The following is a 26,912-nucleotide window of genomic DNA, read 5'->3' as shown; positions in this document are numbered from 1 at the left end:
GATTGTAAGCTACAAAAGTCTAGACTCACAATGTTTTATATCACCAACAGCTCCCCATTACTCTTTACCAAGTAAGGTTTTATGCTATCAATTATTTTGAGTAATTACCAATAGTGTCCACTGCCTTTAACTTCCCCTGAAATTAAAGTCAGGGCTTCAGGTTTTGGGGACAGACTAATTCAATTCAATTTGGTTCAACGATCATTTATTTCCACAAAGGGTAATCACTTAATAAGACAACAAAACAATAGATACAATAAGACTAATACGTGGAGGCATTACCCAGGAAGCCGAAGCTTATAAACGGAACGCCTTAAACACACACAAAAATAGACTTAAAGCCATTGGACACTTTAAGGTAAACAGTGTTGTCCAAAGCCCACACTTCGTGTACCACAACTTATATATAAAATAACAAACCTGTGAAAATTTAGGCTCAATTGGTCATCGGAGTCGGGAGAAAATAACGGGAAAACCCACCCTTGTTTCCCCACGTTTTGCCGTGTCACTAACAAAACTCTGCATTCATTACCTCTCATTCACGTTAGAACTCACTTCCGTTAACCATGACAAGTATATGGCATTGTATTTCATATTTCAAATGTTTCTATACTGTATTGAAGCTAATTCTTGATTCCAGACTGGTAATAATAATGTATTATGATCGAGGTTTGACGATCAAGTAAACAGGAAGTTATGATTTGAGCTACATCTGCTTTCGACTTTGCCTGTGAATGTATCTGATACCTAAATGTATAGGTTTGTAACTGTCTTTGGATGTTCGGCTCATACTCATTTATCCTTTTTCAAAGTAAAAAAAAAAAATTCTTATAATTTGTTTTATAGTTTTTCTTATAATTTTTGTTTATACCGATTTCTTGAGAAAAATTATTTTTGATTGGTGGTCTAGGGACCATGTAACACTTGACATCACACGATTCAAATTGAACAGAAGCTAATGGAAGTTACATGCAGTGCAGCTTGGCTGGCTGCCTGTAAAAATTGCTATGTGTGATAAGATCGGGCCTAGCAAAATAATCCTGTTTTTTAAAAGACAATTGCACTTTATAACTGCTCTTATCAAAGTACCTACATTTTTATAGTCTGAAATTTGGCAATCAAGTTCTTCACTGCCTTTCTGACTGCGTGGGTTTTTCCTAAAGGAGGGTATCCCCCACATCTAAAACTTAAATTTCTTCACTGTCTTCTTTACGAAAAGCTTTGCTAATTCAGATTCAGATTCAATTCAGCAGGGCTCAATTTCATGGAGCTGCTTAGCACAAAAATTTGCTTAGCATGAAATGGCTTTCTTGATAAAAACAGGATTACCAACCAAATTTCCTATTGTTGTATATTGCTTGTTACATGTATTCAGCTGTTCTTTGCTTCCTGAAAACCACGTGGACATCTGGTTAGTAATCCTGTTTTTATCAAAGCAAAAAATTTCATGCTCAGCAAATTTTTGTGCTTAGCAGCTCTATGAAATTGGGTCCAGGTTACTGAGAGAACCTGCCCCATATCCTCTCATAACCCTAACTCCCTCAATCCAACTTTTCCCAACCAAGAAACTGACCTGTCTTTGGTTTCTTTCTTCAACGGTGTCAAGTCCGTCATCTCCCGGTCGAACTTCTCCCCTTTCCCCAACCTCCAGAGGTTGACCTTTGTCTCCATGGAAACCATACAAGATCCACTGTATGCTATGTCTAGATCGACCCACAGTCCGCGACTGTCCATACGTGGCTTGGAGACTCGACGGAGCTGCGGAGCATTGACTCCCAGGTCGATGCCGGTGATCTTTAACTCTTCAATGAAGTAGGGTACCTGAGTGAGAAATGATTCCAAAGTATTCATCATCACCCTCGAAGACCTTATGCATTGACGTCATCCAGCCGCCATATTAGATGTAAAATGATGACGAAACAATCAAAATTGTCATGATATGACATCTAGTGCATTTAGGTCTATTGTATTCATCTCTATCTAGCATCGCCAGGCGTGGAGTGGCCAAAACTCTTGCAAGTCCTTGCATTTAAAAGTGTTGAAGTTGATGGAAAACGTTTGAAAGGGGCACCAGGACGTATAGACATCTTAGATGTTCAGAGTCAGAGTCAAAACAAATTTGGTGCCAAGTTTATTATTCGCTAGAGGATGTTAAAGGAGGGTTTTTACCGAAAGGAAATTTAACAATTCTTTTGTTCAACCATTTTTTTTTTATCTGATGCAAACAAACAAGCTCTAACCTTTAGTTTGCTCAGCTTCTTCTGAAGCTTCGTCTTCACCACTTCCGCCCAACTCTCCTCCCTCAAGAAGTCCCAGAACACCCTCGCAACAAAAGCGTTCACCCAGTCCACAGGAGGACCCCCCGGTCCGTTAGCATCCCCCTTGGGCTGACGCTTTGCAGGGCTGGCGTAGGTGACATTCCCCGCTTTGACGTTGACCACCTGCGTAACGGCTTCTTTTGCGTCTTTCTCCTTTGGCATAAATTTCGTCATGAAGCGGTAGAAGTCGATTCCGCCTTTTACGGCAGCAGTATCCTCTGGGTCGGAACGATTAAGATGCTGGGCGACGCCCTCTTTGGTCTTCTCGTTCCCGATCAGAAACACCTCTCTATTCAGAGTTTGGATCGGGCGTCGGCCGTGATCCAACTTGTCGTACTTGGAGGCAATGTCAAACTTCCAGAACCATTCCTCTTTGTCACGACTAGTTCTTGTGAAGAGATAGAGGATGCGATCATGGCATTCCTCTTTCTGGATGTAGTCGAACCCCAGGGCTTTGGCGTCAACATCGTCAGTTCTTTCTGGGGCTTCCTTGCGTTCGACCAAGAAGCCCTTCTTAGGAAGCTCAATGCAGATGGGGTATTTCTTGCTCCAGAGACGTTTCTTAACAAGTCCACTTGGTAACAGATAAACCTTGAGGGGGGAAAATGAGGGGGTGAAGTATGAGATTGGAAAGAAGACAATTACAGACTGATTATTAAGAATGTATTAAGAATTTTTAGCACTTTGTAGACATGAGTAATGATTTAGTTCACAAGAACAGATTATAAGTGTTCCTGGCATGGTTGCCAGTCTTGAACTCTCTTTCTCTGCTTCGTTTACTTGGTGGTAATAGATTGTATTTTTTAAAGGCTTGTCTACTTTTTGGAGTTATGAATCATGCTGAATTATGTTCAGCTCTTGGCTGCGATTCTTGATACTAAACAATAAGAAATAAAATGAGAAAAATGCGCTTAAGCTTTTGTACAGTAGCCCTAACTGTGCATTGTACTTGCTTATATGTATTGTCATAAATGTATCTTTCTGATGTATCCATAGTACTAGCTTGTAGCAGATTGTATGAGACATAGGGTTTGCCCTGAACTTTTATTTAATGACTGGCCAGCAGGACCAGTTCGTTTGTCATTTCACTGGTCTGTCAGCTTTTTCACTGGTCCATAATACTTACGAATAATGGATACTTTTTAACACTGAACTAGCAAGCCAGACTACTTGGAGAGTATTGTGACGGGTTCTCGGTTGTTTTAACTGACTTTGGGCCAGAGGACCTCTGTTAAAGACACTGGACACTATTAGTAACTGCCAAAGTCTTCCTACTTGTTGTATCTCAACACATGCATAAAATAACAAACCTGTGAAAATTTGAGCTCATCGGTCATCGAAGTTGTGAGATAATAATGCAAGAAAAAACAACCTTGTCACATACAGTTGTGTGCTTGCAGATGATTGATTTCGAGACCACAAATTCTAAATCTGAGGTCTCAAAATCAAATTCGTGGAAAAATACTTCTTTGTCAAACACTACGTTACTTCAGAGGGAGCCATTTCTCACAATGTTTTATACTATCAACAGCTCGCCATTACTTGTTTCCAAGTAAGGTTTTATGCTAATAATTATTTTGAGTAACTACCAATAGTGTCCACTGCCTTTAAAGGAGAGAACACCTCTGGGCTAGTATTCATGAAGAGCCGTGTAATAGACCAATCATTCCCTTTAGTGCCTATTTGTAACAACAATTGATCTGGTCGCACACAAACTTTTTTATCACAGAAGTTGATCATTTAGTTTGTTAAGGAGCTGATATGAGTGTGTCAATACCAGTGTCTGCCTAGATACTAACCCTCACGCTAATACATGTATGGTGTAGTGCATTATAGATGGTAGTGACATAGGAATTAGCGTTATAAGTAGTACCGTGTCCTATAAGCAGCATCTTGCCCTATAAGCACACGGCTCAAATTTTACACTGGACCACAAGCTGGAGACCAGTGATTTTTAGCATAGGGCCAGTAAATTCACACAGCTCACTGTATTGCAGTCACTGCATAGACATTCTTTTGTTCTGTAGTCTTTAAGAAAAATCTTACTCTTTTCGATACTGTAAAGAAAAAACAGTGTGGACGTGCGTAAGTCCACATAGTGTTTTAAGTCCCTATATTATGTAGACTTTTCTCAGTTCCATAATTCATATGTAGCAGTGTTTTTTTCATTTGAATAAGAACACCTCCCCATGTTAAACAAAAACGAAACTAATGTTGAAATGTTAATTTTTGAGTCTGTAAATATCTTTCAATTCTGTTGAGTTTCATAATACAGGCCTATACCTACCCACAAGAACAATAAGATAGGTCTTTTTTTAGTGCTTGTTCAAGTTCTTTTGCATTAACACTTTTGGTCTTGTAAAATAAAGTCTGGTCAGTAGAAAAGTTTGAGCTGAAAGCCCTGTGGTCTTGTGGCAAATGTACCCCCAAATTAAAGCCCTGCCACAGAGAGACCATCTTCATAATCTAGCGTTGCCAGACATCGAGTAACCAGAACTCTGAAGAGTCAACTGTAGTTCAATATTCTCTTTTTTTGTTCTGGTAAAAGTCATCAGCAGTGCATTGTTTAGAGTTAAGTACCCTGCTTTTCAATGTTGTTTTCCTTCTGGTTGTTGTTGTTTTACTGTTTTTAGATAAGGCGTGTCAATATTGTACGTAGTTGATGTGTTATATGGGGAGCAAGGTACTTCCGTTGTTGGCGTTTAGTAAATAGAAGTCCCATAGCAATCTGTGTTTAATCTGTTTAAAAAAAAAACACTTGGCAAAAATTTGTGATAAGAACAGCCTCTATAAATAGGACATTGAGTCATTCTAAAAGTAACCTCTTCCAGGGTTTAAGGTGTTTTGAGACCCTTAACAACAATTTATGACCAAAAATAAGTGAATTAATATAAAGTAGGGAAAACGGCCACTCAAACTTTGTTTCTTTTTCACACGCAGCACAGTAGGGCACTGGACACAATTGGTAATTACTCAAAATTATTATTAGCATAAAACCTTTCTTGGTGACAAGTGACAAGTAATGGGGAGAGGTTGATGGTATAAAACATCGTGAGAAATGGCTCCCTCTAAAGTGCCATAGTTTTCGAGAAAAAAAGTAATTTTCCAAGAATTTGATTTCGAGACCTCAGATTTAGAACTTGAGGTCGCGAAATCAACCATCTAATCGCACACAACTTCGTGTGACAAGGGTCTTTTTTTCAACGACATGTGCGCAAATTTTCACAGGCTTATTGTTTCATGCATATGGCTAATCACAAGCAAAAATGGACACTCATTTGTTAGCTCTATCATTCCTTTATCAGACATTATTATGCTTTGTTTTTAAAAGGGCAAGAGCACCAGGACATTTGTTAAAGGGCACCCTATGATTGTAAATTGTAAATTTATACTTCAGCATTTAAAGGCACCAAGGCAATAACCAGGGGGCATAGAGACAATTGCCTTAGTTGCAACCCTGAAGTATCAGGCCAACTGTATTACCTTTAAAACTAACATTTTTGTTCTGTTTGAGCTCTTTGAATAAAATTTGTGAATTTCTATCATCTGATTGTCATGAAAACCACTGAACAGAAGAATTTTACTTTAACGAACTCAATTCACCTGCTCTACGCTCAGACAAGTCTAGCTAGCGTTGTCGACTTCACAAGTCTCGTGGATGAAACGTTAACTAGAGTTCACTGCATGGAAAGAGGCCTTTTAAAGTTACGTGTTGCGAGTAACAAGGCGTTAACGTGTCAAAAAACTCAACATGACTGGATTCAATGCAGCGTTAATGGCCGTGGCTAACGGAGAAATAGTACAATGGCAGCTTTGAACTGGGAGTCAAGTGAGAAAATTGCATCAAAGCTCACTAAATTGTAAATAAATCGATGCACCAAGGTTTATGAATATTTGGGGGCCCTTAATCTTATTTTTATTTTTTCTTGCTTTGAAGCTTTAGAGCTTCATTTCTTCACCAACAACAAAATAAACCATTATATTTATTTCTTTATTTATTTTTATTAGTTTTTTTTTATTGGGGGATAAATTATGACAGATTTAGGGGTCATTGGTTTCAGTAAATGTTGAAATACATGTACATCGATTCCAATTTTGTAACCTTGGAGTTTTTAATCTCAACTTGGGGTATTTGGGGTAGAGTAGGTCATGAACAAATTTGTTTCAAACTTTTTTATTTTTCAAAAGCAATTCAAAAGTCAGATTTTGAGCTAATTTGATTGAATTCAACCTGTATGAGTAGGAAGAAGATGGTAGCCAATCTAATACTAGTATTAGATTGGTCCAATGATGGTCCATGCTTCAACTGTTTATAACATATTGCAAACAAATTTGGGTAGAAGTTGGTAGCCAATCAAATACCAAGCTTCATGACCACTCATGCATATTCATTGAAATTATAAAATGGTACATGTACATTACCTTGCTATCTCTCATATCATAGTGCCTTTGATGAACATATTCAACTTTGTGTACCGTTGGCTCGTTGTACATAGCGCGACGGGGAATGTTGTGCTTGGGTCTTGAAAGCCTCAACGAGTAGCCGTCCAAGCGGACAAAGACCGACTGGGTCTGGTTGGTGTGGTAGTTGTCAGGGTCATAGGTCATAGGTAGCTCATTCATCCATCCCTGTGAAATCACCGAGAGAAAAAAACATTAGAAATGAGGACGGGGAGTTTGCGTTTTAGTCAAAACCCAAACTCATGCCCATGCAATATGGTGCTTATTTTCTAGTCGTAAAAGGAACCAGACTGTTTTCTTTCTTATTAATAGTCCTTTCCAGAAGATATTTGGGAAAATAATGCATTGAAGTATGGCAACATTGGGGACTTCCCTCTGCCCCAATATTCAGGCATATTCTAAAACCACCTAACTTTGGATCCGGCTTAGGTTAAGAGTAAAGATCCTGTTTAAAGCCCCATACAAAAATTCACAATTTGAAAACATTAACCAAGAGTGTTACTGTAATCCAAAATAAGCAGTGGTTTCATAAGAGCTAGTAAATCAGTTCTCACACTTCGGTGCTTAAATTTGTAAATTCAATTTAAATATTTTAGTGAGAAATTACCTCTTTTTCAAGAACTACGTTATTTCAGAGGGAGCCATTTCTCACATGCTAACAACAGCTCTCCATTGCTCATTACCAAGTAAGTTTTTATGCTAGCAATTATTTTGAGTAACTACAAATAGCGTCCAGTGCCTACGACTGCATACGTATAAGTATAACTGAAAGCCCATAGATGTAGAGTCTCATTAGGAGATGATAAACCAATGTTTGTATGATGGATTACCAAGCAGGGCCCAATTATAAAGAGTTGATTAAGCAGAAAATATTGCTTAAAAAGTTTCTGCTAAGCAAAAATGAGCAGAATACCAGCCAGAAATTGTACGTAACATGGTAGTTTGGCTAGAACCTTAATTTCGGTAAGCAAAAGGTTATTGTGCTAAGCTACTTTTCGTGCTTAAGCAGCTCTATGAAATCGGACCAAGGTTTCGACCTCAAGACGCCAGCGTCAGACTTCCCATCGATTTCTCACTCTCAATGCATGGACTATTAACCAGAAGAAATGTACCGGTACATTCAATCCCAAATGAATTGAACAATTGTTCAGTCTTCCCACTATGTAATGTTCACATCCTTGGTAACATCACATTAAATAGATGTATCATTCATGGTATACCTCCTTCAATAGTACATTGCATCTAAATGTTCAGACTGCACACATGTCGACGGTGGACATTATGCGCAGTATCATTAAAAGCAAATGTAATATAGACTCTCTGATAAAGTGTTTAATTGATGCAGTAATTAGTGTCAATTAATGCTTTATTGATTCCATTATACAGACATGATTATTACATGGCGTGCAGAAAAGATTTATCTCTAGTATCCACCTGACCCAGGGCCAATTTCATAGCGCTGCTTAATGGTAAGGCAAATTATTTAGGCCAGCTACAATATATATAGCAGAAAGATTTGTCTGAGCTTAAGCGTATTTCATAGGTTAGCAGGACAATTTAGGCAGCCAGCATGCACGTTCATAATTAGTTTATATTATAAACTTTCATACAGTAAAGCGTCGGAAGGTTAGCGCATGTCTTTTCAGGACAGGTGCTTACGGTTAGCAGCGCAATGAAATGGAAATTGCACAGTAAGCACAAAATTAGTTGTTAATAAGCTGCGCTATGAAATTGGGCCCATCAGCTCTTTGAATTTGGCCCAGCCCAGAACAGAGCCCGATAAATCCAACATAATGTTCACCTATCACGTTTAGTATGTGAATGAATCTCGGATCATGTCCTATTATTTATTCAGAAATGGGGTTAATCTAATACCATCTGCAGACAGTAGGAATCACATTGCTGAATCGGATTAGATAGGGTAGCACTAGACAACTGAAAAAGACAAATGAAGGAATTCCTGAAACAACAAATACTACGCACATAATGCAATATGTACATACTAGTCATATTTTGTCTTTTAACTTTAGCAAGGAAATCATTGGAATTAGACTGAATTGAAGCCCAATTTCACGCTCTGTTTACTGCAGAATTCCATGTGTCAAAGGTTTGCACATAATTTCTGCCGAGGGTGAAGAACGCTTGGGTGGGCGAGGGTTGAAACTCCCCTCTTGCCTCCAAATGAGATTGTAAGAAATACACTAGTACATGTATGAATGGTCCGATACATTAAAGGCACCTGGAAATAGGATTTTTTTTCTTTTAAACATAAGAGTATATGTTTATTAACAATAAAACAATTTTTTGAGTAATTGTTTGTCACGATTTATATGTTAAAAAAATTAATTAAGTGCTTGGGGGGTTGACTCCACCTACCCCTTTTGTGACGTAGGAAAAGGAAGACTTTGCCTCGATGCGTAGATAAACACACGTGCAAAAGTACATGTAATTCTAAGACGTGAGTTTGTACGCTGCGAAAAAGGTTTTTTTTCTGGCATTTTTCCGGCAATGCCGACCAGGTGTATTGCTGCTGGATGCAGCAAAACAACTAAAGATGGGGTCAGTCTTCATCTATTTCCTGCAGATCCCAAGTATAGGCGGTTGTGGGCTGCGAAAGTCAGATTAACTAGAGCAAAGTGGTCTGGTCCGACGTCTTTTTCAGCGCTATGCAGCGAACACTTCGAGCTGTCGTGCTTCGAATCCGCGATACACCACTCATTTGACATGATGAGAAGAGCCATTCTTAAACACGACGCCGTCCCAACAATTTTTCCAGCTAGTGGGAAATCGAAGAAGGTATCTGAAAGACGTGACGAACCCAGAGGAGCATTTGCTAAACGTGAAAAAATTCGGGTAAGTTTGAACTTTGTTTTTAGCTTTTGCCAAGTGACACGATTTTTGTTTGGTACCGCATGCGATTCACCGTGCGTGCAGGTCCTATGTGACCGTCCGCACATTATACAGCAGCCATAGTGCGTGCATGCAGTCTGCTCCGTGGCCGTATTTCTATAATAATACGTAGGCAGACCCACATCTTACAACCCATTTGGTCACTAAAAAGTCGCATAGTTAAATAAAAATAGCAGCAATAGCTTTTGTAAAAACCACCTTGGCGTTCAACATGTTCAAGTTTCAATGTACGTATGTGTGTAAAATCGTGTCTAAATTTGTTTTGATGTGCCATGTTCCCAGACGTAATGTACGGGGGCCTGACTACAAATTTTCTCTTCAAATATCGCGCCTTGAATTATGTCACGAACAGCGCCTTCTCGGGTCGGGGCCTACTCGTAAATTTGTAAATACAATCAAAACTAATATTTTTAAACCTTAGTTAACTTTTTATTCACATTCCTCTCGTAAAAACACATATTTTAGTGACAAAAGCTTTATTTAAAAAAAATACCACTTCCAGGTGACTTTAAAAAAGCCCCTCAATTTATGTCTTTGCCCCTTACCCAATCCCTCCCCATACCAGTAGAAATGTCTGGTCATGCCACTGGTAACTGCTAGGTGTAATATTAGCCATAATTCTGAAAACTGCAGTCAGCTTTTTGTCTTTTAAATTAAAAATCTGTATTTTAGAATATTTAAATTAATTTTGTTGGCTTCTTGAGTCAAGATTTTTGTTCCTAGAAGCACTTAACCACGCTTCAAATCTCAGTAGGCTAGTGCAGGATTTCCACATGCATTTCACAGCAACGTGTACTTCCTGTTACCAAAGGCCGTGTCACATGGGATGATTTGTAGGGAAGTTCTAGGTAGTTTCCAAGAAGATATATTCAGAGTCAATTTTCATAAATATCATTTCCTCTGGAACAATAAAGGTCACGCCATGCAAGTTTGAAGCAAGCAATCGTACTGCATTCAAAATGAAACCATTGGTTCTACACGGAGTTAGTTCCTCACTGATTTGAAATTTTGTATGGTGGCAGTATGAATTGGTAAGGTTTGCAGTAGCACTATGTGTAAATCTCTTTTAAATAATAATAATAATAATATCAAAGTCTTATATAGCACCTATCAAACAAGGTACTCAAGGCGCTGAGTATATACAAACTTTCAGGAAGATAGGTAATTGCAGTGATGAATTTTGAGACCCAATTATTTAGCACCTTAGAAGGGTTTACAAGGTGCTACGGCGCATACAGCAGCCACAGCCAGGAACACCGGGGCGAACCCCTTCTCTTTTCGAAAAGTGCACTGGGTTCTTTTACATGCATTACACAACACATGGGACCAACAGCTTTACGTCCCATCCGAAGGACGAAGCAATGGTTAAGTGTCTTGCTTAAGGACACAGGTGTCACGGCTGGGGATTCGAACCCACACTCTGCTGATCAGAAAGTTTGAATTCGGTGCTCTTAACCGCTCGGCCATGACACTTCCACTTCCAAATAGTGCTGGTTCTGAAAAGAACCGGTGGTTGACAACTCAATGTTTCGATGATTATGCTCCGAGTGTCTTCAGCAGGATGCTGGCTCTGTTGTTGGATGCTTATTGTAGACGATCGAAGCATACTGATCGAAACATTGAGTTGTCAGGTTCTTTTCAGAACCAACATTACACAGAGGAGATATATACATGGTGCTACCGCAAACCTCCCCTAAATAACTGCATCTTACTGTCTCAGAAAATTTACTGTTAATGGATTTTCTTCTCGGAGATTGCCTAGAACTGGTTGCCTATAAACTCAGCCCTGTGTGTGAATGGCCTTAAAATTAATGTAGAAAATTACTTGTAACCAAAGTGTTCCTTATGAATGGAGTAGAGATGACTGCTGCAGAGGTGTAAACATTAAAAAGCGTTCTTCAATTCCGCACAGCTTGTGCTGAAATTTGGCGCAATAACCTCGAAATCGCACAACTCTGCAGTACAAAGAGCTGTGAAACTGGCCCAGTTTATACAATGCTGCCAGACAATTGGTAAGCACCAATTATGCACAGTAAAGAAGAGCGGCTTAAAATGCACTCCATACAGAGCAGTCCAACTAAAGGGAACGTCTTGCCACATTGGTGTGGTTATGTGAACATGCTCCGTTAAGCTTATTTTGCCAAATACTGTAAAAGGTCAAATTTTCCAGAACTAGGTTGCCTGATTGATCCAATTAGGTTATATTAATTCCAATCAATGCATGCAGTACTTAAGTTACTCTTGAAAAGTATACTACATGTTAATCTGTATGAATGCCATCTGGTTAAGAGGCAAGTTTGAAAGGGATGGCAAATTTTAGTAAAAGAGCAAATGGTTGTGGTTTCCTCATTCTTAAAGGCACTGAACACGCTTGGTAATTGTCAAAGACCAGTCTTCTCACTTAGTGTATCCCAAAAGTAACAAACCCCGACCCTGCCGGTTTTAAAACGACCGTCGCTACCCTTTAATTCCCTTAGTTTTAGTATTATTTAAATACTTTTTATCCTTGTTTTGTTTTGAATAAGCCATACCGGCCTACAAGCTTTTGCTTTTATGGATCATGCCTCCATACATTTTCAGTCCCTGCTAACTAAGTTGTTTGTTTTGATTTATAATATATGAAAATAAATGTTGATTGATTGATTAAAAAGATAACAGATGAACAAGTTTTACGATGTGCCACATTTTACTTATATCAAAAGTTGATAGTTTTCCATAAAATATCAGATTAAATTATTTCTTCCCTTGAGTTATGTACAAACTGTGCCTGCCAGAACGTCCGTGCTCTGTGGCTGTTTTGTTTAAAAATGGATGCCATGGGGTTACATGGTCTCCATACAGGTTGTTTACGTCTTTGTATTTTGGAACTCGTTTAACCAAAGCTTCCAGCAAACTGATCAAACCAGTAGAATCTCTGAATTTAATCTTGGCCACTTTAGCTAATCCCACCCAAAATCGTGGCCCTGTGTCAAATTCCATTTCTCCACGACGAAAAAACCCAACTTATTTCTACATATTATCGCTTCCGGCAGCAGATCAAATGAGTAGAATCTCTGAACACCGCCACTGAATGTTAATCTTGGCCACTTCAGCTAATCCCATTCGACATCGTGGCCCTGTGTCAAATTCCTTACTCAAACACAAAAAAACCTCTTTCCACATATTGATACGTCTTGGCTTTTCCTAGATCAGGGTGAATTACAAATGTCACCCTACACCCTACTCATCCACCAAGAGCCCCCCCCCCCCTCTCTCTCTCTCACTCAGCTGGAGGGCTCTGACATTTACATAGCGTATGGTAATTATCCAAGCATTCTGGTCCCCCTGCTGATACGGAGACTACCTTTGTTTATACTGTATAAACTAACTGCTTGTTCGGAGACTAGAATTAAGGTTAATTGCTCTGATGGCCTCGCGCCTAAATATTGTATGACTTTGGGAAAGCAATTAAAAGAAGTGGCACATGACATGTTGAGCATGTGTATTACTCTGTTAATAATATTTAGAAAGGGAGTTTTAATTCATGGGTAATCTTTATGAGTGATCGTTATAGATAGAATTTTACGTCCTGCAACAAGGGTGGATTTCAGAGACAAAAGATGAGAAGAAAAAAAAACATCTTTCATTTTTTGATTTACATGAATATTGTATGACTTTGAAAAAAGCAATTAGAATAAGTGGCAAACATTACATTTTTTTTAGGGAATCAATTAATGGGCTATAGAGAGGATTTTACGTTCAGCTACAATGTTGGATTTCGTAGAACAAAAAAGAAGACAGAAAAATGATGCACGTTTATTTTACTGTTTAACATAACTAGAGACACAACCAGAACACATAAATTGTCTCCTTTGTTGTTTTGTGTGATAAGCTGAGGAATGAATTAAGCTAGCATTACAGGGATGTTTGATCATGGAGGTAGAAATTTTCAAAAACAAAACCTTTTGATTCCTTACTTAATTCCATTGCAAAGTTTGTGGATGGCTAATTTCAATACAAGCTAAACAAAAGGGGTGATTGACGATTGCCAAAATGGTATTATTATACAATATTTCTTTAATTTCAGTAACAGTCGCAACTGACTCTCTCTAGTGCATCCACTAGGGGCGAAAAACAAGCTTTAGGACAACAAATCAATATAGTATATTTTGCTTGCAAGAATGTGCAAGTTTACAATTCAACAACTTTCTTTTCACTCAAAGTCGAATAACCGCCTCGGAAGGTCGAAAAAGGTCTTGCGAGAATATTTTGTTTATTCTACCCAGGAGTATTCTGAATCAACATTTCGTGTATGCACAGATTGTCACCACAGAGAGGAAAATGTACAGTGGCTCTTGAACGTGCAGGCATGCATGAAGATGGATAGACAAACTCGACCGCATCTTCAAGGCATTCTAAGAAATGTCTTGGGAGTATCTGCCTTAAAGTGGTGTAAATATTGATCGGTTATGGGGAAAAATAAAGGTAACTTACTTTGGAACCTTCTGATAGTGTTTTTATTTTATTTGTGATGAACTTCAGAAAACAGACTGTGACTTTTTACTTTTTTGGAGATAGTATTGTTGGTAGGTTAGGTGAGAATACGAGAAATAATGTGACAATGCATAATGTCATAATGTGCTATATAAGGCTTGGTCTAGGCTGTCAGCCAACTGGGTGTTGTGGCCAAGTGGATAAGAGCACCGAACTCAAGCTCTGATGCTTCTGTTCAGCAGAGTGTTGGTTCGAATTCCGGTAGTGACACTGTGTCCCTGAGCAAGACACTTAACTATAATTGCTTCTCTCCACCCAGGGGTAAATAGATACCTGTGAGGGCAGAGATGGTTCTTGTGATTGGTTTAGCCGAGTAGCGCATATATATTGCGCACAGGCTGTATACTCCCCAGGCAGCTGAGATGGTTTAAGGAATGATGTAAGGCCCAGTGACCAGGGGTAATACTGTCGGAAGTGCTTTGAGACACCCCTCCAGCGTGAAAAGCGCTATATATAAAAACGGTCTATTATTATTATTATTATTTTGAATTCATGCACTTTTAGTGGTTGGCTTCAGAAAAACAGACGATGCATATATAGAAAACAGTCAGTGGTTGCAAACAGACCTGCGTATCCCATAACAATGTATCAACCGCAAGACAGCATTCTAGTCCTTTATATTTTTACAACAAAAATTTTTATAACAGTAATATAATCTAGTCTACAAAAGTTTCAATTCACAAAACAAAATCATGCAGAATGAAAATGAAGGAAATCACCTGTGACTTGGCGCCATCCTCGTCGGCAAATAGCTGCGTGACAGATGAATGAAGATGACATGCAAAAAAAGAGAAAAATGGGAGGAAAAATAGTGGAGGTGAGAGCATGAAATGTCAAATGTGCACATAACTGAGAAAATGTTAACAAGTAATAAACCACAAGAGAAACAAGGGCCCAATTTCATGGCTCTGCTTATACCGTCAGCAAAGAATCAGCGCGTACGGAAGCAGGGATTCTGCGCTTACGTCAAGCTACGTATTCAAAGTTACAAGGCATTCTACCCTTAATGTAGGGCAGGAATTCTTTGCTTGTTGTGCAAGCGGAAAATGCTGAACGCAAGTGCAGAGTTCTGCGGTTAGCAGAGCCATGAAATTGGGCACTGACTACAGGTAAACAAAAATTACAACTTGGGCTTAAACAAAGAACAATTGACCGGACCGGGACTTGAACCAACGACCTCTGGATTTATGTTCTGGGGCTCTACCAACTGAACTATCCAGCCCTATTGGGTATCCCTGTGAGTCAATTATCTTGACTCACTGACTGGCACCCCCAAACACAGACTAACAGGGAGACGCTGACGTAGAGCCGGTAGAGCGGCAGCACGTTAATCCAGTGGGTGGTGGTCCAAGTCCTTCTCAAGTCAATTTTTGCTGGGTTAAAACCCACATAACAATGATAACTGAGAAATGATAAATCAATTTCATAGAGTGAACAGTAAAACCACAATTCAATACTTTTGGCAAGCATAAAAGTAGCCTGAAAATTTAATGTTGTGACTTTACTTTGAGGCTTGTGAATGACGCAAAACACCAACTTTTCAAACCATCATGCATGAGTAAAGGATGGATATGGACCTTTGATCTTTAAGCTGGTTTCCTCAATGGGGCATTCGTTGGGCATTCAATACCAGCTTTCCCCCAAATTATACACGTTTAAGATTGTCTACATGTAGCTGCGCAAACAAGATGACCATAAATTGGCTTTTTTGCATGTGAAATTTTTTACTCATTGTAATTGAAGTTGCAAGAGAATAATGAAAGAAAACACGCCCTTGTTGTACAAATTCGTGTGCTTTCAGTAGCCTACAAGTAATAGTGATAAAATGCTTCAGAGAAGTCCTTTAATAGTTGAGAGAGAAATTACCCCTTTCTCAAAGTGTGGGCCTTACCTAATAATGTTTACCGAAAGTGTCCAGTGGCTTTAAGGCTTATTAAAATACAAGAGACACAAAGTTGGCAAAGTGTCAAACTTAGACCTAAAGGGTTCTCTCAAACTTGACATTGGGCTGATGCCAAAAGACATTATGATAACAAAATGTTACACACACTGAACCATGCACCACATTTTACAGAAGGAGTGAACTATTTCAGACGAAACGATATTCTGGAAAAGCTGAGTAAATTTTCCCTAATAACCTGTAACCTTTATTAATGGCTTTGACACCAGAAAAACCAACCATGATTTAGTGTGGAAATCCACAAGACCACCGGACTTGTCCAGTTGTGAGTTAACTGGCCCAACAATAAAACTCAGGCTTTTAAAAATCTAAAAGTCTTAAAAGTCTAAAAGTCTTAAGATTTTGAAATATATTTTGTGTGTTTCATGGCGATTATGTATAAATGACGATGTACATGATTTGACATTATGACATTATGAGGGGGGGGGGGGGGGGGGGGTCAATCCGAAACCTACATGTACATGTATGTGAGTGATTCAATATAGTTCATATCAGTAATGACGTGACTTTTTGATCAGTGTTCAAATGTGTCATGGCCGAGCAGTTTAGAGCACTGGAATTTTAAGCTCTTGTGTTTTTGATCAGATGAGTATGGGTTCGAATCCAGGTCTTGACACAAGTGTCCTTGGGCAATACACTTTACCGTAATTGCTTTGTCCTTTGGATGGGACATAGGGTATGTTCAGACAGCGTACTAAGTTAGACCCGAACCGGTTTAACTTTTACGAGCAGCAGGGGGTGATCATAAAAATAAAACCCCTTTGCGTTCAGACAGCACTGAGTTAAACCCGATTATCTTTGGTTTATCTTTGGTTTTAAGAGGTCAAAGAAAACGCGACCCCGTTACTCTAACATCCTGTTTATTGTCCTGTTCATTGGTCACAGTGTGTTTACGTAATGATTACGGAGGTCAATGGGTCGTCTGTTGTGAGTTAAACCGGATGTGGTATTTTTTATTCTGTCCACACACAGTGTTAAAAGATAAACCCGAAGCGGTCTAAAGATAAACCCCCTCCCTGGACGGTTTATCTTTTGTGGGTTGAACTCAATTTGGACTAACTTTAGATCCGTTCAGACACACTGAGTTGAACTCGGTCAAGTTGAACCATGAGTTAAACCAACTTAAGTACCGTGTCTGAACGCGGGTCATGTGTGCACATAAAAGAACACGTAACACTTATTGAGGAAGAGTAGAAACCTAGTGTTTCTGGTTCACAAATCAAGCACTGAGCATGCAAGTTAAAGGCAGTCAACACTATTGGTAATTACTCAAAATAATTACTAGCACAAAAAAAACTTACTTGGTAACAAGTTGGCGATCTGTTGATAGTATAAAACATTGTGAGAAACGGCTCCCTCTGAAGTAATATAGTTTTCGAGGAAAGAAGTAATTTCAAACTAAACTATTTTAATTTCATTTCAAGACCTCATAATTAGATTTTGAGGTCCTGAAATCAAGCATCTGAAAGCACACAACTTTGTGTGACAAGGGTGCTTTTTTCTTCCATAATTATCTCGCAACTTCGACGACCAATTGAGTTCAAATTTTCACAGGTTTGTTATTTTGTGCATATGTTGAGATACAACAAGTGAGAAGACTGGTCTTTGACAATTACCAATAGTGTCCAGTGTCTTTAAAGTGACTAAATTCACTTACGAGGCATCCTTGGTTTTAATACCAGATATATATCATAAAAATAATAATAATCCTTGAGTTCTGAAACGCAGTCGTCGGATAAAACCGAGGACAAAATCAGACAAAATCCTACAGAAATTCTAACTGGTACAATAAAGGACAATGTACACACTTGACTTGTTAACATTTTCACGTGTTGACTGAATATCATTTTCCAGTGCAGCACCTACATGCAAGATCTCTAAATGAACAAGAAAATTTCATTATTTTTAATTTTTCAGGAACAGACTGAAAATACATTTGACTGTTTGTAAAATTGATTTTTGTCAGAGCGCATTTGAACATATTTTGCTTACTGCTACCGGCGCTATAAAAACTAGTATAATTGATTGATAGTGATATTGTGTACATTGAAAACAAGATTTATAAATTACTTTAACTCTTGAAAAAGTAAACTTTTAGTGATGTAATTCAAAGCCCTATTTGAAGAAAAAAAAACAGTCTTAATTTATGTTGCTAAAATATTTCTTTGAAGCACGGCCATTAAACTGGAAATCCTAACATTAAACTACTGAACAGACCATTATTAAACATCAATGCTGCACAACTCAAGCTAAACCTCGATCAATATCATCACATTGTTCACGAGTTTCATGGGGGTTTTCTGTCTTCCCTACAGGCTTCGGCTACATCAGGTAAACCACGGCTCTAAAAATACACCAAGGCAATTATTTCCATCGCAATGGCCAGTGGGTTTATAGTACTTAGCAATAATCCCACGAGTCATCAGTGCTGTGATCTGAACTTTGGGCCATATTCTTTATCTCCTACTGTTGTCATTGCTATTTTGGGAGGACGAGGCGATTGTCATTTTGACTGTAGGTATTAGTTAAGCTCAACATCTGCATATATGAAATATGACTTTTCCATCTATTCACAGGGCCCAATTTCATAAAGCTGTTAAGCAGAAAATTATGCTGGGCAAATTTCTTTGCTATAAAGCAAGAAGGGTACCAGACACAGCCAGTACAGTGTTATAGCCATTGTGGATGGTGCTGTGATTAGTATTAATAGTGAAAAAAAAAACACATTTGCCTCTGGAAATACAACCAGCAGTACATGCGGTCTGCCATTCTGTAGGGTCAAAAATTTGATTCTGCACAATAACAGACCTTATTCTGGCATGAAATTAAACAAAAAAAAACACAATTTCACAAAAATATGGGAATAATTATATTCTCCTTTTTAAATTATCTTTCCAGCCATATTTATTTTATAACTAACGCCTTTTGTAGCCAGACCAAAGCGCCAAATCTAAAGGCAGTGTGCTCCTTTAACAAATTATTTTCACATGATTGTTACTGCACAGGCAGAGTGCAGACACCCGTTTAACGAGCAGCAATTTTATGTGTCAATGAACTACCAGAGAGTCTAGTGGTGTTTAAACAAAAATACTGGTCTTTTTATTTATCATGCATTTTCTTTAAAAAATAGTGACAAAGTGTAACATTTTTGGCATTTATACACGGCCAATTCAATCTGAAAAATTGTCCACTGATCTGAATAATTTTGTTCACAGAACTCGAGAAAGTCCCGAGTATGCAGTGCTGTAATACACATCAAATGTATTGTGTTAAAAAAACAAATTATATTCTTTATGCAAAACTAACATCTATCCCATCCTCCAAATTATCTATCATGTAAAAATTGTAATTTTAAATCTTTACAATCTTTATGACTGCCCAGAATGTGTGTATTTCATGAAGAAAAAAAAGAACTTTTACTCAAATCAATGAAATGCGCTCCAAGGCACTTGCAAAGAAATATGTATAATAGATCCGTTACTTGAACTGAAGGTTTCTAGCAATTTTACAAGGAAAAGAGAAAGTGTGCAATTATGTACATAAAGTATGTAAAACTTTACCACAGAGGAAATCTATTTTCTATTTGTTCCCTGCATTCAAACAACCTTCACATGAGAATATAGGCCTAATGATGTTACTGAAATGCAAAGCTGCAAAATTGGAAATTAAATTGTACCTTTGCCAGACTTTATCCAGTTATACTTCAAATTAACTGAGTCAAGAGAGAGCTGCTAAGCCAAATCAAGCAGGAATACCAGTCACAGATTGTGCGAATGACGTGACATGGTAATTTGGCTGGTACCCTTATTCTGGTAAGCATCAATATTATGTTGTGCTTAGCTGCATTATAATTAGCTCTATGAAATTGGAACCTAGTAGTCAGAATTTTTTTTTCATTCAATATATTGCTGGATGATTTCATATACAGTGCTTAGACAGATTTTCGGATTTTCTTTGCTATTTCCCCAAAATTGTTCAAATTCAACACCGTTACAGTGCTGGATCGGCCAAACAAGAGTTATATCGCTAGCTCTGAAAAAATATCAAATGTTCAGACAGCGTACTAAGTTAGACCCGAACCGGTTTAACTTCTACGAGCAGCAGGGGGTGGTCGTAAAAATAAAAAACCCTTGCGTTCAGACAGCACTGAGTTAAACCCAATACGGTTTATCTTTGGTTTTAAGAGGTCAAAGCAAACGCGACCCTGTTACTCTAACATCCTGTTTATTGGCCTGTTCATTGGTCACCGTGTGTTTACGTAATGATTACGGAGGTCAATGGGTTGTCTGTTGTGAGTTAAACCGAATGTGGTCTTTTTTATTCTGTCCACACTCGATTCTGGGTCTAACTCGATTCGGACTAACTTTAAAACCGTTCAGACACACAGAGATGAACTCGATCGGGTTGAACCATGAGTTAAACCAACTTTAGTACTGTGTCTAAACGACCTCTGCAGGGTTTGTGCTTCACAGGTGACTGACCACCTTTTTTGCGACTGACCAGCACGACCAGTATGTTTGTCATTTCACTAGTAAAAAAAGAAGAAAAAGTGTCATGCCTGGGATACAAAGCCACCCCCAACAATCTTGCCCCCTGAACTAGAGTTCAGTGCACTACACTACCTGGCTGTGACATGTCTATCATCTGATATTTGAGAACTACCGAGTGATTTTATTTCCTGTTTATTGAGACAGACAAGGCATGAGAAAGAGGAAGTTGACCAAGAATAAGCAATTTTTATCAAAATGGAACCTTCCTCTATGATGGAACCAAACTAATGAAAGAGTTGCTTATAAAAACCCTCTTTGACACCATATTGTGCGCACACGCTTAGCAAGTGACACTGTAAAAAGTTTCCAGTGATCCGTTTTTTTTTTAAAGGTGGGGGTGAGCACAATCCCCTTCAAATGGTCTTATAAACTATCAAACATTAGAGCCCCAACAACAGACCCGCAAACGATTCCAACTATCTGTCAAAGACACGGGTCCAATTTCATGGCTCTGCTTACCGCCGAAATTCTCCACACATGATCACTATTTCTGCTTACTGTGCAAGCTCCACGCTAGCTGTGTTAGCAAAGAATGCCTAGTTACATGGAGTAGGCATGCGTACAAGAAAAGTTTGCTAACCCATGAAATATACACGATGTAAGCACAGAATTCCCTAAGCGCTGATTCTTTGCAGTAATGGTAAGCAAGGCCATGAAATTTATTAGTCAGAAGTGGCAATTAGCGATGAGAGGTAAGAGATTTATCAGATTCCTTTGAGCATTCTTACAGACTGAGCGATAATTGAACAAATTATTTTTAGTCAAAGAATGAACCCAGAGTACATGTACTTTAATTTTTCCATGCTATTTGGATAGGTCTCAATAGAAAACTTGAATTTTTAAAGGCTTTTTAGCAGAGTAAACACTTGTTTACAAACAGTCTGTTGACCTTAGTCTGCTGCTTTCATCCACAATTTGTATACAATAGGTCATTTTCAGCATATTTGAAATTAAAATATTGGATTACGCCTACCTATTAGAGGCCATCCCTTGTTATTGAACCACATAATTATGTGTATTATTAATCAATTTTTTCTGATTTTGTTAGAGCCGCCATATGTTTTGGAATTTGACTATAATATTTAATAGTCTTGTATGAAACATCTGGTGTTTTGTCATCCAGTGATTTGCTAGCTCAGACCTTCTAACATGAAGGGCAACTATAGCTACATGTATAAACACAATACAATTATTGGACACTTCAGACAACCTTCATTGGAATGAGTTAGCTTTCTACATAAAACCTGATTAATTACCTTAAATTACGCCTGTGATTTTTTTCACAGAACTCGGGTTAAAGGAAACGCGTTGCTTTGGATCGGTCGCGTTTGTAACCATTTGTTATAAAATCTAAAATGGTTAGAAAGATGTTGTAAAAGTAGAATACAATGATCTACACAAATATGCCTTGAAATTGCCTGGTTTTTCTTTTCTCTCGTCGACTAACACGGTCGGCCATTTATGGGAGTCAAATTTGTTTACTCCCATAAATTTTGACTCCCATAAATGGCCGACCGTGTTAGTTCGCAAAGTAAAAGGAAAACCACGCAATTTCGAGGCAAATTTGTGTGGATCATTATATTCTACTTTTAAATTATCTATGTAACCATTTGCATTTAATAACAAACAATTTCAAACGCTTTTCAAGGTAACGTGTTCCTTTAAGTAGCGAGTATACAGTGCTAACACACATTGGGTAAAAACCAAAATGAATATTATTTATTTCAGCAGTTTCAAAAATCCAAGAGACTATATTTATGACAATAAAAATGTCATTGCGTTTACTTTTTCACTTCACAAACACACAACTTTATACGGATCCAGTTTGTGGGGTCCTGCTAATGTTGCTTATTCCCTTTTCTAAAGAATTTTGGGGTCCAAGTTACACAAATAATTTTCTTGTGAGGTCCCTTGTGCCATTAAGTGTCATCTTTTAGAAATCACACAAGAAAGCTGGTGGTAGCACTTTTACTAATTAAACAAAACTGCACTAGATTTTATGTTTTAGTTAAGCCCAGTTTATACTTCCTGCAAATGCAAATGCGATAGGAACTTTAAAAACAGTTGAAATGTGCTGAACTCCTGGGAAACATTCGCTGCGAAAACAGCCCTGGGGTGGATTTCAAAAAGAGTTAGGACTAGTCTTATCTCGAGTTAGGACGAGTAACTCGTCCTAACTTAGGACTAGTCACCGGTGTTGTATATCTCCTGGGACTAGTCCTAAGTTAGGACTAGTCCTAACTCTTTGTGAAATCGACCCCTGTGAAATGAAAATTCGCATCGCATTCGCAATCGCAGGAGGTATGTCAGACTAACACAACTATGTTTGATTTTAAAACACCCCTTACAAATATTCTGCCTTTTCATTGGTTTAGAGCGCACCACATGATATGTCTCACTTTTACTAGTCGGCGGTTGTGTGATACTGCTTCGTTTGCAGTGTGATAGTGCATTGTTTGCTGTGTGATAGTCCAACGACTATCACACGGCATGCAGTACCCAGACGTCTTTTTACCCACCTCGAACCCAATCAGTTGTGCATCTGTGTACCTGAAACATGTGTACGAACGTTACGTGTACGAAGATGATAGTCTGTTGGGGTATTATAAAACAAATATTGACTGCTTTACACACATAACTCGTGGTATAGATGGCTCGGTGATCCCCGGTACGTTCCATTTTCCCTCGGCGCTGCGGGGATCACCTCTGGAGTCATAGTTTTAACCATAGCACTCGAAGCAGTAAATAAATGTATAATAGAAAATCATTGAGTTCCTGAAAGGCCCTCATGATAGAAAGAAGAGATTTTCTCACCTTCTGCATAACCTTCTTCTGTTCCTTGGATCGTAGGAGAGAGGGCGATTGAACAACTCCTGGAATCACCAGCGGTACACTGTCCTCGTCGTCCCAAAGGCGATCAACTTCCTCTCTGCTATACCTGGAACGACTCGGCTTGGTCAGCCACATGAACAGCAGCATGAAGAAAAACATCAGCAGCATACCAGAGAAGACATCCAGAAGGTAGAGATAGACTGGGAATCGGAAATTATAAATAAACACACTGAGGGAGAAAAGGGAGAGAAAGATGAGCGTTGCTGTGGTCGTCAGCTCATCATCTACCGCTGCAGACCCTGAAGTTGCCTGAGTTTCTACGGCTGCTTGAGGGACTTCATCTTTGGTTGTTGGAGTGGATGGACTTTTCTGGAGTTCAGGGTCCGAGACTAACTCTGGCTTCCCTTCAGGACTGTCTAGCGTGGACCTTGAGCTTTGCGTAGAAGCAGATATTTCCTTCTCGTCTTCTTCAGTGTCATCTTTGGATGTTGCAAGAAGCCCTGAGAGACTTAGACTCACATTATTAGGAGTTGGTTTTCGTTGTCTTAGTCGCGGGCTTCCAGACGAGACGGGTCTGGGGATGACTGGTTCGTCGGGGAGCTCTGACGGAGCGGGGACTGTGTAGTAACAAGGGTCAATGTCCAAGGTTTCTTCAGATTGGTCTTTGCTTTTGAACGACGCACTGCTATCAAGACTTTTGGCTCTGTGATGACTTGCAAGACTTTGTTTATTTCTGTACTCTGCCTCTTCTTCTATAGCTTGTTTCTCAAGTTGCTCTTCCATCACTTTGTCTAAGAAGCTAAGAGGGTCTGTTGTGGCCTCCTCGCAGTCAGTCGGGAGAACCGACACCTCTTGGTCATCCTTCAAAATGGCGTTGGGGACTTTCATCAAACCACTTTTTGTTCTCACTGGCTTACCAAGTTTCCCGTCCCCTAAATCTGTGGCTATTGCTCCTTTCTTCTTGTCGACTCCGTTTGAATGTGACGCCAATGGTTGGGTTTTGAGCTCCTGCTCTTTACATCTGTCAAGTGTTTTATTCACGGCTTGAGCGTCTTTCCCTCTCCTGTTACTTTCATCTAAGGAGTGTCTGAGCTGTTGCTTGTTAGACTTGGCATCAGTCCTGGCAAGAGATGGAGCTCCGTCAAGGGATAGAGATTTAGAGAGCTGAGGCCCGCTGTTTGTCGGTGCCTTTGTCGTTATAAAAGAGATCCCTTTATCGGCGTCTTCATTTAACTCATCGTCGTCACTTCCCATCAGAGGGTTGTAACGGAAAGAGATTGCTGTAGATTGGAGAGCACGTTTTTTTGACCCAAGGTTGGGGGCAGGCGGTCGTGGGGGTTTTGTCTTTTTGTCAGCCATTTCACTTGCTCTCTTCTTTCTCTGTAAAGAACAATAAATCCTATGAAATATTAAAATTCACTTTATAAGCTATCCCACTTTAAGTAACATTCCTAAAGACCTTCTGTAAAAGACTGGTCGTTTATGAACCTATTAACTTTAACTTTCTTTACTAGGGTTGAGGGATTGCTGACAAACAAAATCTAAAACTTGCCTCTAACTTTATTATGATTGTAACGATGTTGGCATTTCAACTTACAAGTTTCCTCAGCACTAGAGAGGTGAATCAAAGAGCAGGTTTTCTATGTATCTTAAGAAAATAACAGTAACTTTTTTCCAGTCGGAATTCAGATTTCTAAGCCCTGTACTTTTCTGCAAACCAGCACCAAGTAACTGGCGACATGCCGAGTGCAAATACTCCATGCTACAGCAGTGCTACTGCATTGCGCATTACACAGCAACATTGCACAAGAGTATTATGGTAGTATAAAGTTCAATCAGCAGAGAATGGAGGAAGCAGGGCAAGCAAGCAATGCATACATCCCCTAAAATACATTATAGGAACACGTTGCCTTGGATCGGACGAGTTGGTCAAAACAAAAGCGATTGTAACCGTTTTTTATAAAATGCATATGGTTGGAAAGATGTTTTAAAAGTAGAATACAATGATCCACACAAGTTTGCCTCCAAATTGCGTGGTTTTCCTTCAACTGTGCGAACTAACATGGTCGGCCATTTATGGGAGTCAAAATTTTGACCCCCATAAATGGCCGACGTGTTAGTCGACGAGGTAAAAGGAAAACCACGCAATTTCGAGGCATTTTTGTGTGGATCATTGTATTCTACTTTTACAACATCTTTCTACCCATATGCATTTTATAAAAAACGGTGTCAAACGCTTTTCAAAGACCAACTCGACCGATCCAAGGCAACGTGTTCCTTTATCATTATGAGTCAAAAATATTGTCACTGATGTCGATTTCTTTCTCACAAACTGTTTTGACTAATTAAAAAAGTCTTATCTAAAAACATTAAAAACAACAACTGTGTTTATGCATAACATTTAAAAGCAATTAGCATACTATAGACTGAAACTTTAAAGAGAAAATTACACAGAACATAATAACATACTTTGTTTTGTCTACACCAGTGTGAGTGTACAGTCAAATGTTTATGAGTGATTGAGCCTTTTGTAGTTGTTTCTTTGTGTACGTGCTATGCCTATGTTTCAGTTGACCAGTCAACCGAACCATGACTGAACTGTTATGGTTATTGAATTGTACTAAGTTTAAACAACAACACCGCAGATCAGCTGACAATATGAACAACAAGTCATTCTTCTTACGAGTTACAAACAAAACAAAACAACTCATCTGGCAAAAAGACGGTGTTAACAACAAAATAAAACATACCGTCAGAAGTCCCCAGAATAATTACAATCTCGAGACGTCCATTTTGGAGATACTTTGTTTAAGATTTGATTTAGGGACGTCGGTGTAGTCTTTGATCAGCTCAACAGAATGCTGTAAAAAAATATAACACTGGATTTCGCTACAAGAACCGAGCGACCCCGATCATCACATCGTCGCCCGATGGTTGATTAAAAATAAACAGTGCGGTGACCTTACCGTGTTTACATGTTGCCAATAACTTCCTTTTTTGTTAAAATAATATTACTTCAAAAACAACTATTTAAGACATTTTTTCTGTTGGAAAAAATGGCATTTAAAATTAGATATATTCTATTTAAATTTAAATTGTATATATTTTATTAATGTAGTTATTTTTGACAAGTTATATCATAAGACAAATACCATACTGAAAGAGAGTGAGTTAAGGTCAAAGTTGCGTCATGTTACTGCATTATTCATAAGGGAGATCCCAGAGCTGCGTTTTCGGAATGTATTCGCAAATAAATGTGACAACATCAAGTAGTCGATACTGAAACCGAATAACCAAGTCCGTATAAACAGCCCAGTGTGCACGGGATTTTTTAATTCTTCACAATTA

The 26,912-nt window shown here is 38.7% G+C and overlaps 1 protein-coding gene across 3 annotated transcripts in view; it reads right to left on the bottom strand.

Annotated features, from left to right (window-relative positions):
* Positions 1 to 26,486, bottom strand: part of LOC139944628 (testis-expressed protein 2-like) — a 35,859-nt gene extending 9,373 nt beyond the window's left edge. For 2 of the 3 annotated variants that reach the window (XM_071941687.1, XM_071941689.1), the window contains exons 1-6: positions 26,315 to 26,486; positions 23,547 to 24,944; positions 14,942 to 14,974; positions 6,741 to 6,947; positions 2,241 to 2,909; positions 1,574 to 1,821 (exon numbers count right to left, since the gene is read on the bottom strand). In XM_071941687.1, the coding sequence (XP_071797788.1) occupies positions 1,574 to 1,821; positions 2,241 to 2,909; positions 6,741 to 6,947; positions 14,942 to 14,974; positions 23,547 to 24,923 (2,534 nt within the window). In that variant the 5' untranslated portion in view covers positions 24,924 to 24,944; positions 26,315 to 26,486. The remainder of the gene's footprint in view (positions 1 to 1,573; positions 1,822 to 2,240; positions 2,910 to 6,740; positions 6,948 to 14,941; positions 14,975 to 23,546; positions 24,945 to 26,314) is intronic. The other variant, XM_071941688.1, reaches the window with a different exon arrangement.
* Between the last annotated feature and the right edge of the window lie 426 nt (positions 26,487 to 26,912).

This window comes from Asterias amurensis, chromosome 11 (assembly GCF_032118995.1).
Source record: "Asterias amurensis chromosome 11, ASM3211899v1".
Classification (NCBI taxonomy): Eukaryota; Metazoa; Echinodermata; class Asteroidea; order Forcipulatida; family Asteriidae; genus Asterias; species Asterias amurensis.
The sequence above is the reverse complement of the archived record's forward strand: the minus strand, read 5'-3'. Positions and strand labels throughout refer to the sequence as shown.